This window comes from Molothrus aeneus, chromosome 4 (genome assembly GCF_037042795.1).
Source record: "Molothrus aeneus isolate 106 chromosome 4, BPBGC_Maene_1.0, whole genome shotgun sequence".
In the NCBI taxonomy this organism is placed as follows: Eukaryota; Metazoa; Chordata; class Aves; order Passeriformes; family Icteridae; genus Molothrus; species Molothrus aeneus.
The window spans coordinates 33214726-33230720 of record NC_089649.1 but is presented as its reverse complement, the minus strand read 5'-3'; the positions used below and the strand labels follow the sequence as shown (position 1 = coordinate 33230720).

Below are 15995 nucleotides of genomic sequence, written 5' to 3'. Positions count from 1 at the left end.
CTTAATTTGAGATCTCTTTATTCTAAAAACATAACACTTGTCAGGATTCCTTCAAGCCCATATGAAATATTTCTTCCCAGCTGTCTTGCATGGCTGTCTTGAAGTCCTTGATATCCTTATTTTTCAAAATAATGGTCAGTATGGGCTGAGAGAGTAAAAGAAAGAGAGAAAAAAAAATCATTTTAGTATGTTTGACCATCATTGACTGTGGAGTCTTTGACATTTAATTTAATCCTCTCTACACTGAGCTCCCTCACTAAGAATGGAAATAGAGACACCATACTCACTTCTATGAAGTATATAAAAAGCAATATCAAAAAATAATAAAATCTTCAGAACTGATCTATGAATATCAATCTCTGCAATCTCAGAATACTTACTATAAAGATCACTTTCAGATCTCTCAGGTGATATTCAGCACTTGTTATCCCCTTTGTGTGGGACAGCAGGTTACTTTCTGGTTTTTTTTTTCCTTTTGCCCCCAGCCCTTGCAATGTCCTTTTCTATTATATTTCAATACACTTGAGGATCTAATCAGGAATTTTTTCATTACTAAGACTGTCTGCTCCCATAGATCTAAACATTTTCATTTCATATGACTTACAATTGAATATTAAGTTCCTTTCCAAATTAATTTATGAAAACCTATATCTATTTTTATCAGTATTATTAAGCAAACATATGATTTTTGATTGATTAGATCTCTGGTGCCATCTATTTTTATCATGAAAAGGTATTGCTTAATGCACATAATAATAATAATGATTTTAATGAAAGCAAGTTATATCTGGCTATGTATTAGTTTTCCTCTTTCATCCCATATACACTGTAAATTTCAAAGGTTACCTGTTATTAAATAGATATTTTTTTCTTCTAGTTGGAGAAGTACAGATGAGATTTTTAATGTGTAATTCTATAAGAACACAAACATTCATGTTTGTGTTTTGAAACCTGAAGTTTTCAAAATCCAGAACTTCTTCCCCAGTAGAAGTATGATAAAAGAGTCAATATTTTTAGAAAACTAGACCTGCAAACAAATTCTGTTCTTTATATAGCAGAAATTATAGTGATGATCTTGTTTTATTATAAAATTGATAATTTTCCATAAGAGTGGCCCCACAGCCTTATGTTCTGTGGGTTTTATTTTTTTTTCCCATTTCTAAGCACAGAATATTGGGCGGCTTTAAACAAAATTTTTATTCAGTCACGATAAAGTAGATAATAGTTTGGGGTTTTTTTTTCTTGAACAAAATTGTTTGGGTTAGAAAATTTCTCTTTTGTACAAAAATACTGCTCTTTGCTTCTTGTATGGATAATTTTGACTGTAGCTTATTTAATTCTCTTCTGTTATATTTGCTTTCTATTTTGAGAACATAATTTTCCTAAAGTGGTTGATTTCAGATTTAAAAATTCTATAGTCTTCATAAGGGTAATCTCTTGGGGTAGACCAAAACCAGAAAGGATAGAGGACATCAGATTTTATATTATCCTTCTCCTTCTCCTCATCTTCTAGGGCAAGGCCATCCATCTGCCCAAAAGGGAAGAATTCTTAAAATTCTTACATTTCTTAAAATTTTATGTTAATATATTCTTTAAAATAAATGAAAAATTAAATTTATCCTCATTTTTAGGAAAAAAAATCCCAAAGGTTTTCTCTAGTTCATCTTTTTAAAAAATGCATAGATATTTCCTCTTTTATACTGACTGCAGCTGGAGTGGTAAGCAGTATATATGGCTTGTCTAAAAGAAGAAAATAGAATAGAGGAGCTCAGGTTGTTAATTTGCCAACTGTTGGCAGCTCCACACTTGCATCTTGCTTGGCTATGTTTGCATGGAAGAGGCAAAGTTGCTCTAGCTGAAGGAAGAGGGGGAAAAAAATGGCACCTTGCAAATTTAAAGAAGCAATGTCAGAAATCACATGACTGGCACTTTTCTAGTACAGAACTTCTTTAAGTCCTGCATTGAGTTTCTTCTTCATGCTTTGTTTTTCTCTTGTGACCTTTGCTTTAGGGTGTTTTGCACAATAACCCAGTATGCATTTCACACTATGATAAAGAAAATAAATATTGGTAAGACAGCTTGGATCTAACTCTGGTATAGTTAACGCAAGTAGTTGTGCCTCAGTGGGCTTTAATTTCTTCCTGTGTTACCCATTCTTTAGGATGGGAAAAGTTGTGTAGCATAGTACTGTTGCCTTGCACAACTTTTATAGTTCCTGTCCACAGAAACACTTTAAAAATCATTCATTTAAAAATCATTACTTTATAAACCAGGAAATTTCCTGAACTTTTAAAATCAGTGCATATAGCATGGTTACTAACCACATTCTATTAGATTTAGTTTTCTTGAAAAACGTTAGTTATCTTTTGTAAATTCATTGTCTGAAGTGGATTCCATCTCTTGCAGTGGTGTTAGCTCTGTCAGAGTATTCCAAGTACTTCAGTAGCGTCATGAAAACAGCTCACTGAGATATTGTGATAAACAAAGTCGCTCTTGGAAAACTCATACATAAGAAATGCACACACTTCTTAGATCTCCACAAAACCCTAAGACAAAAATGAAAGGGAGACTGAAGAGGTGCTCTTTGTATGTTTGATAACTCTCTAGCCTTGAAAAAGTACTGAAGTTGATTTTAATGGCTGGCAAATTATACTTTTTGTGGAAAGAAAAGTGATGGTTTTCTGTTAAAGCTATGCTTCGAGAGAGGTGAAAATCATCTTCAGAGATTCCTGAAGATTCTGGGAGAGACATCTGTTTCTAGGGCTGTTTTGCATGGAGACTTATGTAACATTCTTCACTCTATGCAGGCACTTTCAGCAGTGCTAGCTATTCCTTGAATCAGTTGTTTGAATTTCTGACCTCAAAGGCAACCTTTAATAGCCCCTGCTGCTGTATGATACTTAAACTTGCTATAGTGGCTTGGAGAAACAGACAATCACATTTCATGTGTAATTCTAGCTCTTAGTCACATTGTGATGTAATGTCAGTCATTTAAGCTTCAATTGCCCAAATATGTGCAAAGTTCTATGAGGCTATATTTGGGTATTATGTTTTTATGCTGAGAGGATGCTTATGGTGAGTGTGAGGTTCAGATTGTAGGCACCTAGATTTAGATGTGAAAATGCAGTATATCTGTGGGTGTAAGCTGTCTATCTCCTGCAATGGTTACTGGAGATTTAGTCTAAACACACAGTATATAAACAGTATTTCTCACTCCCCTACAGGCCTCTGGTACTGGTTATTTTAAAAAATTCTTTGGACTTTGTTGACTGTGTGGTTGAGATTTCCGCTGGCAAAAAAATAGCAGCTTAGATTTTCAGCTCATATTTAGACATACATAGTTGTGCATAAAAATGTAGGTGTCCTCAGAAGAGGAATGCAGCCTGTGAATAATTATTTTTGCACTAAGGAGTTGTGGTGAGGCTGTACATTTGTAATGGCAATTCTTGATCCTCCTTATTGATGATTGATATGATTGAAGAGGAGGGAAGCAGCTGTGCTTGATTAGAACTGAAGAAATTGGTTTTTTCTTGTTTATTTCAAAGCAATAAGGGTATAAATATAAACAAATTGATATGTTTTGTATGTATGACTCTGGAAGAGATACAGTTAAGACTTTTTTTTATTTTCTGGCTCATATGTCAATTTTTAATAAACTGATGAAAAGAACAGGTTATAAAAAATACAGTACTTAAAATTAAACTGGTCATTGTGGCAGACAACTGATTTTGCACATGTGCTTAATCTAAACAGCACTTTCTTTTTAAATTTCCCAGTGTATTACTTGAAATCCTTATCAGAACCCCCCAGAACTCAACTCTGTGTGGCTTGAGATCTAGCACTGCTGTCCTAAATGATATATGATACTGATATATATACACGTTCAACTCTCCAGTTCATCAACTGAAAATGAAAGCATTTCTGTTTAATCCAAAGAAGAGAGAGAGCATGCTTATCCTTTAAGAGGAAAAGGAAAAGTCGTCGCTTTCAAGGATACTACTACTTGATGTCAATCAGCATCAGTGGGGTCTTTATAGGAAAATTTGGAAGATACAGGATTGTGCAGAGTAGCAGTGAAAGTATTTGGAACCTTAGGAAAGAGGCCCAGAATATGTGAGGCAAAAATTATTTTTACTTTTCCACTTCTTATCTTAGAAGAAAAAACAGTGAAAGGAGGGATGCCCTAGTATGTGATTTTCTGCCTATACTTCAACTGCAAGCTGATATTATACCTGTATATATATATTAATATATATATATAGATATATATACTCATATGCACGTATGCATGTTTATGTTTTGTAACATGCTCTTTTCATATCAAATAATGCATACCTCCATTAAAACTCTGTGGTAAGTAAACCACAGGTATGAAAGAGTGATATTTCATGCAATTTCAGCACTGGTGTGGAGTTTTTCCCCTGTTATCCCTCCCTCTGTCCCATAGGATTTGGGTGACAGAAGAAGGGTCCAAAGAGGAATCCACAGATGCTTAAGGATGCTTTTGCTACACATCTATTAACAGTGATAACAAAGTGGTAGCAGAATTCTTGCCAGCGTGAAATACACCAACTCACAGGATGAGTGTTTGCCCTGTGACTGTATCAAATTAATTCAGAAAAGGCTTGACAGTAAACAACCTCCTTGTGCAATGGCTATGTATTTTGGTTTGTAAACAAAGTCCACTCTTCTCAGATATGCAAAGAGATATTAAAATGTGCTGGTGCTGAAGTTCAGGCAACAAGTAGTGATCTTGTGGAATAAGTTTCTTATTAAGCCTTTTCTCAGTAATAGAAAATAGGAAAAAAACTTACTTAGATACTACAGTGATGAAGATGGAGAATTATGCACATAAATGTGACATTCTGTAACCAGGAAACCTCCCACAGAACTGGGTGAGTCACTAAAGACTTCAGCCACATTTCTGTTTTGCAGGTTTGTTTACCACTACCAAGGCATAGCACATTCTACCAATGATACTTCTACAATACATTTTCTAATTCATTTATTGCAATCTGCTTTCTTGAACAAACCCACAAAATCCAGAGCAGGAAGCTGCACACATTTTAAATTGTTTAATGACATTCAAAGCATTTTTGGTATAGCTATAAGGAACATTGATATAATAGATATATAAGAACAGTGAGATATTTGAGAGGAAAAAGATGTTTTGTTCATTCCTGAAAAGCAAAATACTCTTCTTGAGCTTTGCCAGAGTCAATGCTAGTTAGGCTGATTAGACTTGATAAAGAAGTTGAGAGAAATTTTATGTAAAACCATCATTACTTGTTCTAAACCATAATAAACTATTTTTCTACATTAACAAAAGTTTGTTTTTCTTGTTTGAAAATGCCACACCTTAAAGAATAGTGATTGAATAATTTATTTTGAGCAGTGAAAGGGAGCCAGCTGTATAAATCCTGTGAAATGATAATCTGCACTTTCACATTTTCTCATAAGTGAAAGCTGCATAGCATGTAAGGAAAATCTGTTTTTTTACCTTTTATACCTGTTACAAACAATGGAACTCAAGGTGATGGGAATTTTGCAGGTAAAAAACTGGCAATATTTATGTGTCATAATAATACCTAGTAAGGTTTCTAAAATTGATACCTTTTAATATATGAATTTAGTGTTGGTGCCTCATGTCATAAGTTACTTCTCAGTGATGAGCAAGTTCTTGTGAGCACGTTATTCTAAAGAAAGATTTGATAAAAGATTTCCCTCACTCTGAGACATTTGATAATCTGATGAGAGCAAGAGAGAGGACTAATTTTGGTAGAGCAATAATCTAATTTGCTATAGGGATTACTTTGGCAGCTTGGCAATGAGAGTCTTCAGGTTGTTTTTCAGGAAATATAAGATAGTGGCAATTATGATAATTACTTTGGGAAAAGTAAGTTTTTATAGTTGTAATATTACAAGCAATTAATAAACCTTCTGAATTTGGAGATCAGTGTGTTGTCAAGGACGATGCTCATTTTGAAAATATATGTGTGTATAAAAGATTGGTAATTGTAATGTTATTAGTAACTCGTGTGAATTTCACCATTACTTAAGGTCAGAAACAGTGTAAGACAAGTTTTAAAAAAACAGCTGTTTTCTATACAGTGGATGGAAAAGTGGCATCACAACCTTAGGTCTGCAGAAGGGCAGACTCCTCTGCTTTCTACAAGTGTGTATGTCTGTGAGCTAAGAGATTATGTCCAATCACAAACATTTCATGAGATTTAAAGCACTTGTTTGCTTCTTTTCAGGCGTTGTAATAGGCTGCCCTGGGAGGTGGTGTAGTCACCACCCCTGGAGATATTCAAGACATGTCTGGATGATATGGTAATATGGAGTGGTTGGTCTGTGTGATCTTAAAGGTCTTTTCCAACCTTGATGATTCTATGATTTTATGATGGTTAATATCTCACCATCAAAAGAATGAGTAGTATAAGATAAAAATCTACTGTACCTATGCAATTTTGATTATATGAACAAAGCCAGAAAAATGGTGTTTTATATATCCATCAGCTAGGAGAGGCCATGAGAACATTTTCTCTGACTTCTTCATGTCCTTTAGGTTTTAAACATTCCAAATATTAATTTAGTGATTCAGATAATGAATCTGATATTTTTGAAGCTACATCTACTTATCCAAGTAGATAGTGGTATAATCTTTACCTAGAGAGTCCCACCACAGAAAATTTATCATGTCTATTGTAGTTGGTTGCAATGGTATATTGTCCCCATTGTTAGGAAAAATTACCTATTCCTAATTTAAAGTTTTCTGTTTTCAGTATGCAACCATTTTTATATTGGACTCAGACTCTTGCATAAAACCATAGTCTCTATTCCTCAAATAATTTTCAAGTTTTTCCTTGCCCCTAATTTTTTTTCATTCCTTTTTTAGAAGGGCAGAAAAGAAAAAAAAACAAACATAAAGCATTCTTAGTTTAGTCTCCCCAGTGTAGAATACAGGTGTGTTGAAGTGAGTGTGTTGTAGTGTTGTATTATTCTTACCTCTTTTTTGGTATACCCTTAAGGACTTTACAGAGGCTTATGGGCCTTGGTTTTATTTTTGACTCATTAGACTCATATTTCATATTGATTTGCATGTCTGCTTTGATCATTAATTCCTTTTATAGCTGCTACTTTTTACGGTACTATGTTCTGTGTTCATGTCATACATTCCTCATTCACACATGAAGCTGCTCAACTTTACACTTGGCCACCTTTGAACACACTTTGCTTGAATGAGCAACTGACTATAATGATTTTACTGTCATTATCTACAACCTTAGAGTCATGGACATTCATAAGCATTTTCATCCAAATCATCTGTGAAAATTTTATGAAGTATCAGCTTTTGTACCAAGAAGTTTCCTGTAGAATGATGATTCTGCATTGACAACTGCATTTTATTACAGATAAATTATTTTTCTTTCAGGTATGAGTTTTTATTCCAAGAAAGCTATGCCCTCCTGATATTCAGTTACCTTCAGAAAGTTTTCTAATAAAAAAATTAAATTAGGTTTGTCTGACAAAGTTTATTTTTTCATAAACCCATGTTGACTGTGTTATATTCATGATTTTCTGTAACTTATTCTCATATCGTCTATTTTATTATTTCCCTTGGATATGCATCAAGCTGTTCAGCTTAGCTGGGATACCTGACTTTGTCTTATGAATATTTCAACAATCCTTTTTTTTCAGACTTTCTAAATTTTCCTGTTATTCTGAGATTGATTAAAATACTAAGAGATAGTCAATTCTTTCAAAATTACTAGGAACAAATTATCTAACCTGACAGACATATGTCCCTATAAAAAACCTGTTTATCACCTTCCTCAGTTGCCAGTGGCTTGGGAAGTACTTTCTTGACTTAGGTAACAAAAGTATATTTTTTCTCCTTCTTTGTTTCTTTCTGTTGGGTTTGTATTTTTTTAAACTATACAAGACATTAAATTCTTAGCTTTTCTTATCAGTTTTCTTCACTTCCCCTTTTCCCTTCTGTACCTTCCCTCCAGAACTTCATTACTTTTTCCATCCTTACGCCTCTGCCTAGCAATTCTCAGAGACTAAGAATCAGCCTCACAAACCTCACAGGCACAGGAACAGATCTCTCTCTATCTGTTCAGCTTCTCAAAACTCCAGCCACAGAGCTCTCACTGAGACAGGCAGACAAACATATGAAACACACAGCTTGCTAAATCCTTTTACACCCAAGAAGACTGGCAGCTTTAAATTATCCCCCCCCGCCCCCTTCTTTTTATCTGTTTTGTTGGTCTGTTAGGGTATTTGCATCCCTGTCCAGCTTTACTGAATTTTAATTGGAGCACTGAAATGTTGCAGGAAGTATGACAGCCAAGAAAGAATTGTTTAAACAGTAGTATTGATAAAAGCCTGTTAGTTCTAATAAATTGCTTTTGGCAGCTATACTCCCGATTTTGGGAAGGGTAGATCCTTCATGAAATTTTACCAACTTCTCTCCTAGCCAGGTCCAAAGTTCTGTCTATTTTTAGTAATCAAAAACATTATTTTGATGGAGTGATTTTGTATACTCTTACTCAAAATGATATGTTTTTATATGTTTTCTTCTCATATCTGTCTCTTTAGCACCTCAGTCGCAATAGCAACCTGTAGCATGATAGGTTAGAAACCATGCTAGGCCTTAGATAACCTGTATTTCACCTGGACTATGCCAAGGGATTATTATATAGCCTTAGGCCAGTCATTCAGGTTTCTTTACCCTCTGTATTATCTGTACAGTGCTTTGAAATCAGTAACTATACATTGCTATGTATGTTCTATACATTATTCTGCTCACATAACTGCTCTCAGTGTATGCAGCTCCAGAAACATTACGCTGTGGGCTAATTTTACATCTGTGTCCAAAGCAGTGACTTTTTAAAATTGGAACTAGAAAACATTATAAAGCAAAAAGTCTTTTGCATGTTAATGTTACAAGAAAATGGAGTTATATTTTATCAGGGCTAGAGAAGACAGTTCTCTAAGGAAGGAAAGAGAGCCTATCTCCCAAACCTTTGTTTACAATTCAGAAGTAAATAGAATGCAATGAATAGCATGGATAGCTGTAAATAATTGTGAGTTGAAAATAAATAATCACTGAAAAAAACGTATTAAACTGCTCTTTGCACACTTTATAAGAAAGATACATTGTAAACAGGCATTCAGGTATAACTGATTATCAGAATACATATGGTTAGCTGCTGTAGCATATAAAATCAAGTTCCTTAATAGCTCCAAAGCAAGGGACAATAAATTTCTCAAGTGCAATAAAAATAAATACAACATCAGATAAAGTGGGTAAAATGTTGAAGCCAGTTTCAATAGTTTTCAGTTAAACTCAATTACTGAAGCTGAACCACTATTTACATCCCAGGAACAGTCTGTCCACAATACTGTAAACTTTTTACTTGTGGCTTTTTGAACTATGAACTAAATATTAAGAAGAGATAGATAAAGCTGTAAAAGAAACTAGTACCTTTATGTTATCAGCTGGTTTGTTTTAAAATGTGTTTGCTGACTAAGCCTGGAGATCTGGAGACCCTTGCTGCGGACAAGCGTAATTTTTATTAAATCTGTCTGTGCTAGTGGGAAGGTTTACGTCAACATTCTTCTGTGGCTCCTAGGATATTTCATTCACACTAACCAGGTTAGTCAACAAAAAACATTTAAAGAATCTTAATTATTCCACAGTAGCTAAATTTATCCTGATGACGTGCATTGGGGAATGCTTATGCAAACCTTTTGAGTTTAGGGAATTTGTGTGAGAGAAGGTACCACCAGGTAATGAGAAGCTGCAGTGCCACAGCCAATGGCAGTGTCCTCTGTGGGCAAGGCTAGATGCCAAACGTGAGTCTTTCCACGTGTGCAGTTGATGCTACCCCTAGGGAAGATAGACAAGACCTTTTTTTTTTAACCTTAGACAACAAATTCACATTTGGTAATCAAAGAGTTTATGTAACGTGTCGCTATAGGACACAAAATAAAACGACGCAGACACTCAGCTCTCTAAGGTAAAAAAGAGGGAAGTTTTATTTCTGACTCTGACATTTATAGATTTCCAAAAGTGACAGTGGATTGGAGGGTGACAGTGCCACCTCTCCAACGGCACTGGACAAACTAATAGTCTATAAAATTTCTCTTCCTTCATAAAAGAATGCAAAACAATAAGTTATTTACATAAAGTGTGTGAGAAAGTTTGTTACAAGAATGTAAACATCAGAAGGCTTAGAAAAACTTGAAAAAACAGGGCGATGTGGAACCAAAGTAACCATGGGTTAAGTGTACCTGTGGTTCAAAAACATACATTCTGGGAATAACATTTGAGAAACAAAGATTAGTAACTTATATATTCCTCTTGAAATCAATAACATTTGGATGCAAAAAATATCACATAAATTGATCATTAACACTGCTTAATCAAATAATCATAAGCAAGGCAGAATTCTTTGAATCAAATTGATTTAAATAATTCATTTTAATCAGAATTTAAATCAGCAAGTAAGGTTTGCTGATTTAGATCATTGATGATAATCTTGTTCTGCATTTGTATTTTACTTAAGAAGAAGGTAATTTTTATGACCTGGAATAATCTTTAGAAAAAAATGAATTGTCAAGCAGCACAAAAATTTCTTCTTCTTGCTTGATGAAAAATAAATGAAAAAAAAATTTTTTTAGTTTTTGACCAATTTAAAATATATCTATTTAGATTTTTAAATTTGTTTTGCGGTGGAAAATGGTTAAGAATTCATTTGGGTTTTTAAAAAAGGATTACCATTTTTTAAAAAAGATTACTTGTGTTTTCTCTCATGCAGGATAGAAACTAAAGTGCAACTTAAAACATACAGTCAAATTTTAAGACTTTTTCCTGAATTAAATAAAGATACCATGAAATATGATGAACACATATAGAATAAAATGTATCAAATATATTAAAATGTTGAATGACTGATTTTTTTACAGAAGAGAATTTATTACTATTTCTAATACAGTTTCTGAAAACAACAGGTCAAATATTAAAAAGCATTTATAGATTTAATCATGTAGATGATGACTGCTGTATTTTCAAAATCACAGTATGGATTTGGTGTATGTTCATGTATATCACTTGGATATATGTCTGTGGCTTAGTACCTATGTAAGCTAAAAGCAACTCAGTGAGAGCCTTTTCTTTCACTTTTAAAAAAGAAGATTTCCTGTTTTTTCCCATGACTATATATTGGTATGCTGAAAGAGAAAAGTAACATTTTCAAACCCAAGGTCAGCTTGCCAGTCTCAAAAAAAAAAAACTTACTCTGTGTTTGCAACTGAAATTGAGATCAAAAGTAGTTAAAGCAAAGACTCTCTGCACTGTGTTCTCTTATTAAAATAGATTAAATAATACTATAATAGCTTAAAATTAGGTTATTCAGTCATAATGTCATCACATTGATCTTAAAATTAGGTATTTTCCCCTCATCTTCTGGTGAATACTGATGTTCCTGGATAGTTCACTGATGTGTGCTCTACATTGTTATGTAAAAACACAATCAATAAGCCAATTCTATTGTCCTTTTGTAAGCACTGCTCATGTGTCTAACACTAGTTATTAAACATGGAGATGTGAAATGTCAGTGTTGTTACCTATTTAACCTTTTCTATTACTGCACAATTTTGTACATAATACAGCATAGGCCTGTTTCTTATATCTGGAAAACACTTACTAATTAATAATGAAGCCAGGAGTCAATGAGTTTATGGCTACCCAAAAAGATTAAGCAATAGATGTCATGTGGCCAAAAAACCTAAAAATGAAATTCTGCCTGATGATCCTAATCTTTTTCTATGTCAGAACAGCAGACCTCATGAATAGAAAAGTAACATTATCTTAAGTAAATTATCCAGACATAACTTCTAAAAAAGCTCTCACATTTTCCTAACTAAGATGATTGAATTAATGTATTTATAAGTAGCTGAATAATTAAAGACAAAATGGATCTCATAATTAGATCAAATTGTAATTGTGGACAGTGTGATTCACACCGAGCCTTCTTTGGGGAGGATTTGGACCAAATGAAATCCTAAGGTCCCTAACAATTGAAATAGTTCTTCAGTTCTGTGCTTTTATGATACTGAAGCAGTATGCAAGGATTTTGGAAGGTTGAGCTAAAATTAGGTGTTCTTACATCAGTTCAGTAGAAAGTGCAAATGTAATTCACCCTACCTTATGCTGAGGAACTGCCTGAACAATGTCCTGAAACGTTTTTTGCCTGTTTCTTTGGTGGCTCACTGATTCGTAAGTACACTGGGGTTACAAGTACAGTGTGAAAATTTTGTGTTATTGTCAACTCAATTGTTGGAACATTCTGTCTGTCATATGGCTTTATATCAGAAGGATGTGAAAGGTATTTTTAGATTAGATTTATGATCATGCAGCTTCATTTTTAGGATCAAAGATTCAGAGGAAAGTGCCGAGAAATGTGCCAAAAGAAAACAGCTGTTTGGGGAAAGTGCTGTGTAAGCTACTTAGATAAGTAAAGCTAATATACTTTCAGATGACTCCATTATATTTAGAAGTATCTTTTTTGCATATATATATATAGTCACTTGATTGTGCAGTCAGAACATATATGTTACCATTAAAGAATAGTGATATAGTTTATATTAAAAGGTTACAGTCAATCAGCTCTGGGATTTTAAAATGTAACCATATTATTCATGTTCAGTGAAAGTTTCTTGATGTATGTAAGAGCATAAAGGATCGTTGAAATTGTAAGAAATATGGTGTTTGGGTAATTAGGAGGCATAAACCTAAATCCTTTTATGATATTCATTTCTATTGAATTAAAATAAGGAAGATTCAGATAATGATCTGAATAACAATGAGCGCTGGGTTAAGCTGGTGTTCCCAAGTAAGTCGAAGAGCTCTATGAACTGAATTCAAATACGTAGGATGTGGTATCTATTGATATTTAGTCTTTTTCTCCTTCCTGGCTTTTGTAAAAGTTAGATGTGAATAGATAAAGAAAGTAATGGTTTGCTTTTTCCTTGTGTCAGTAGGAAAAAAGAACTTTCCCATTAATCAAATAAATGGGTTTTAGGCATTTTTTTATACATTCTAATTTACAACACTAAAAATAAAATATTATAAAGTGCTTAATATCTGAAACATCTGAAGCTGAGATATATAGCAATACACTGCTCCACATATTATCTCCTTTGCTCATGGTATCTTTCCCCACTCATATATTATGCACACAGTAGCTCTGACTTTGGTTTTGTGCTTTTTCTTTCAGGTTTGGATATATTCTTCATAAGGACGAGCCCATGCTCCAGAAAATTGATCTAGAAACGATGTCATACATCAAGACAGTTAGTTTAAAGGATTATAATTGCATTCCTGAGTCACTGGCTTATACACATCTTGGAGGATATCTTTTTATCTGCTGCAAGCCTGACACCACTGGGGCTGTCCTGCCGCAGCTCATCGTGGACAGCGTTACTGATTCCGTGATCGGATACAACGGCGACGTGACGGGCACGCCGCACGTCTCTCCAGATGGACACTACCTTCTCAGCATTGATGATGCTAAAGGCCTCCTCAGGATCCAGTCCATAACAGTGAGAGGAGAAATACAGGATGCATTTGACATTCACACCAATTTGCACATATCTGATGTAGCTTTTCAGCCATCCTTCACTGAAGCTCATCAATACAATGTCTACTGCAGCTCCAGCACACAAACTGATGTTCTCTTCATGGAGCTCTCTTCTGGCAAGGTGAAGATGGTGAAGAGTCTGAAGGAACCCATGAAGGCAGGCGAATGGCCTTGGAACAGTAAGAACCGTCTCATAAAAGACAGTGGCCTTTTTGGTCAGTATCTCATGACCCCTTCCAAGGAATCTCTGTTTATCCTGGATGGACGGCTCAATAAGTTAAATTGTGAAATCACCGAAGTTGAGAGAGGCAACACAGTAGTTTGGGTTGGAGAAGCATAAGAATCTGTGTTAGATATTTACTGAGTTGATAGTCTTACAGTACATTGCACTTAAATTACACCATTCTTCAAATTTACACAATTTTAATTTTAAATTGTTAGGCCCTTCTATACCTGTTTTTTCTTTGACCTGTACACAATTTGAATCAGCTTCCACATAAAGTGACTAAAAAAATGATGGCTATTTGATAATGGTACTCCTTATTAATTATCAGGTGAGATTGTGTTGTTTGAAATAACTAAATATTGAAATTGATGATAAGTATAATAAATTAGTGTAAAAAAAGAAAAAAAATCAAAAAGGCTTCAGGAAATTTAATATGATACTTTGCATTTGTAAATGGATGACTTAAATATTATTCAAATTTTGGGGTTTTTTGCTTCAGACACAGAACAAGAGCTGTTGTACAACAGTCTTTGACTTCTTAAGCTGAAATGTTATGTCCTGTCCAGTCCACTCTTAAATCTTTTTGTGCCTTGAAGCGAAAGTCTCACAAGAAAGACAAACATAGAAATTATAAAATTTATTCCCACTGTGGCTACAGGATTGCTTGTCATTGGAAAGAAAGTTCTGCTATCAAATTCCAGGTGACAAGTTGTGCAACATACATGGACAGGAAAAAAAAAATTGTATTTGCAGTGTTTTCTGATCACTGCATTTTGGAGTTTATTTTTATGGTGTCTTAGTTGAGAAAGCTGCTTGCAGAAGCTTTACCTTTTTTTAGAAAATAATAGATACTAGGTTTTTCAGCTATCACAGGGTGTTGTCAGCAAGGAGTTTCAAGCCTACTGAAAAGAAATATTGCACATCCTTTCAGAATATACCACATTCTTAAAACCTGGTATCACAAAGCTTCACTTATATCATTGAGGAAACTGTTAATTAAACATAAAGAAAATGCATTTTAAGAAAATGAGAATTCAAAGAACTGAATTCTACGACCAGTAGATGACATTTTTGCTTATTCATTGTACCATTGATTCCTATTTGTTAAACCATTTGGTTAGCTCAACAGATTTTCTAGTTCTTGCATCCAACTGGATTAGTGCAAAAAAATGGACAAAAACAAAAAACAAACAAAAACTTTGTATTTTTTATAGTTTGTTTACTTAGTATTCTAATATAACACTGGTTAAACATGTAAATGGGAAAAATAAGATTCCCAGAAGTAGATTAACAAGTCAATAGAAAGCCAGCAGTGAACATCTATCCAGACTCAGAGCAATGACTTAGAAGTTTGAGAGTATTTTTATTTTTATTATGTTTTTGCTAAAGAATGCTTATAAGCTCTTAAAATGACCTCCATTTACTGAAGGCAATCAGAAAAAAATATCTTTTTTTAAACAAAGTTTTACTGCAATTTAGATTGTGTAAAATTGCTTTGAAATCTAGACTTTTCTAGCATTGTAATCTTGTGTGCATTGAGCATTCTGCCCTGTGTGGTACAGTAGATCTCTCTTTAGCTTGAGCAAACCTCCTGGTAAGTAGCTTTAACTGAGATAAAAATTTGCTTACATTTCTAGCTACTGAATCTATTTTCCTTTTTAAGAACTCCTCTCCATGGTGAACAAACAATAATCATGTAAACTGTCTGTTACTCAATTGCAGTAGTCTGTCTCATGCGGTTTTTGTTCTGTAATTTATACCACGTGAATGTTCTGTATGTAGAAAATGCTTGACAAAAGGAGAATAAATCCCATAAATTTTAAACAGTCCTGACTTTGGTGAATCATCCAATCAGCCACTGAGCTGGCAAGTAAAACTAACTATTCAAAAACACCTATTATTTTAAATAGATGTATGAAAATAGATGTATTTATATATATATGCAAAATAATATGTAGTGTGGAAAGAAAATTTTTTAGAAAAGCTCAAGGAGAAGTTTCCTTTGGCTGCTACAAAGCAAAGCTCATCTTATACAACAATCTCATTATTAGCACATCTAAAGCATGAGTACAGGCTGAGTGGGTAATGGGTTGAGGCAAGCCTTCGGGAGAAAGACT

General features: G+C 34.0%; 1 protein-coding gene across 2 annotated transcripts in view; it reads left to right on the top strand.

Annotated features, from left to right (window-relative positions):
- The window catches only part of FSTL5 (follistatin like 5), a 270455-nt gene extending 254753 nt beyond the window's left edge, over positions 1-15702 (top strand). For both annotated transcript variants that reach the window (XM_066548230.1, XM_066548229.1), the window contains one exon: positions 13290-15702. In XM_066548230.1, coding sequence (XP_066404327.1) covers positions 13290-13992 — 703 coding nt within the window. In that variant the 3' untranslated portion in view covers positions 13993-15702. The remainder of the gene's footprint in view (positions 1-13289) is intronic.
- The last annotated feature ends 293 nt before the right edge of the window (positions 15703-15995 follow it).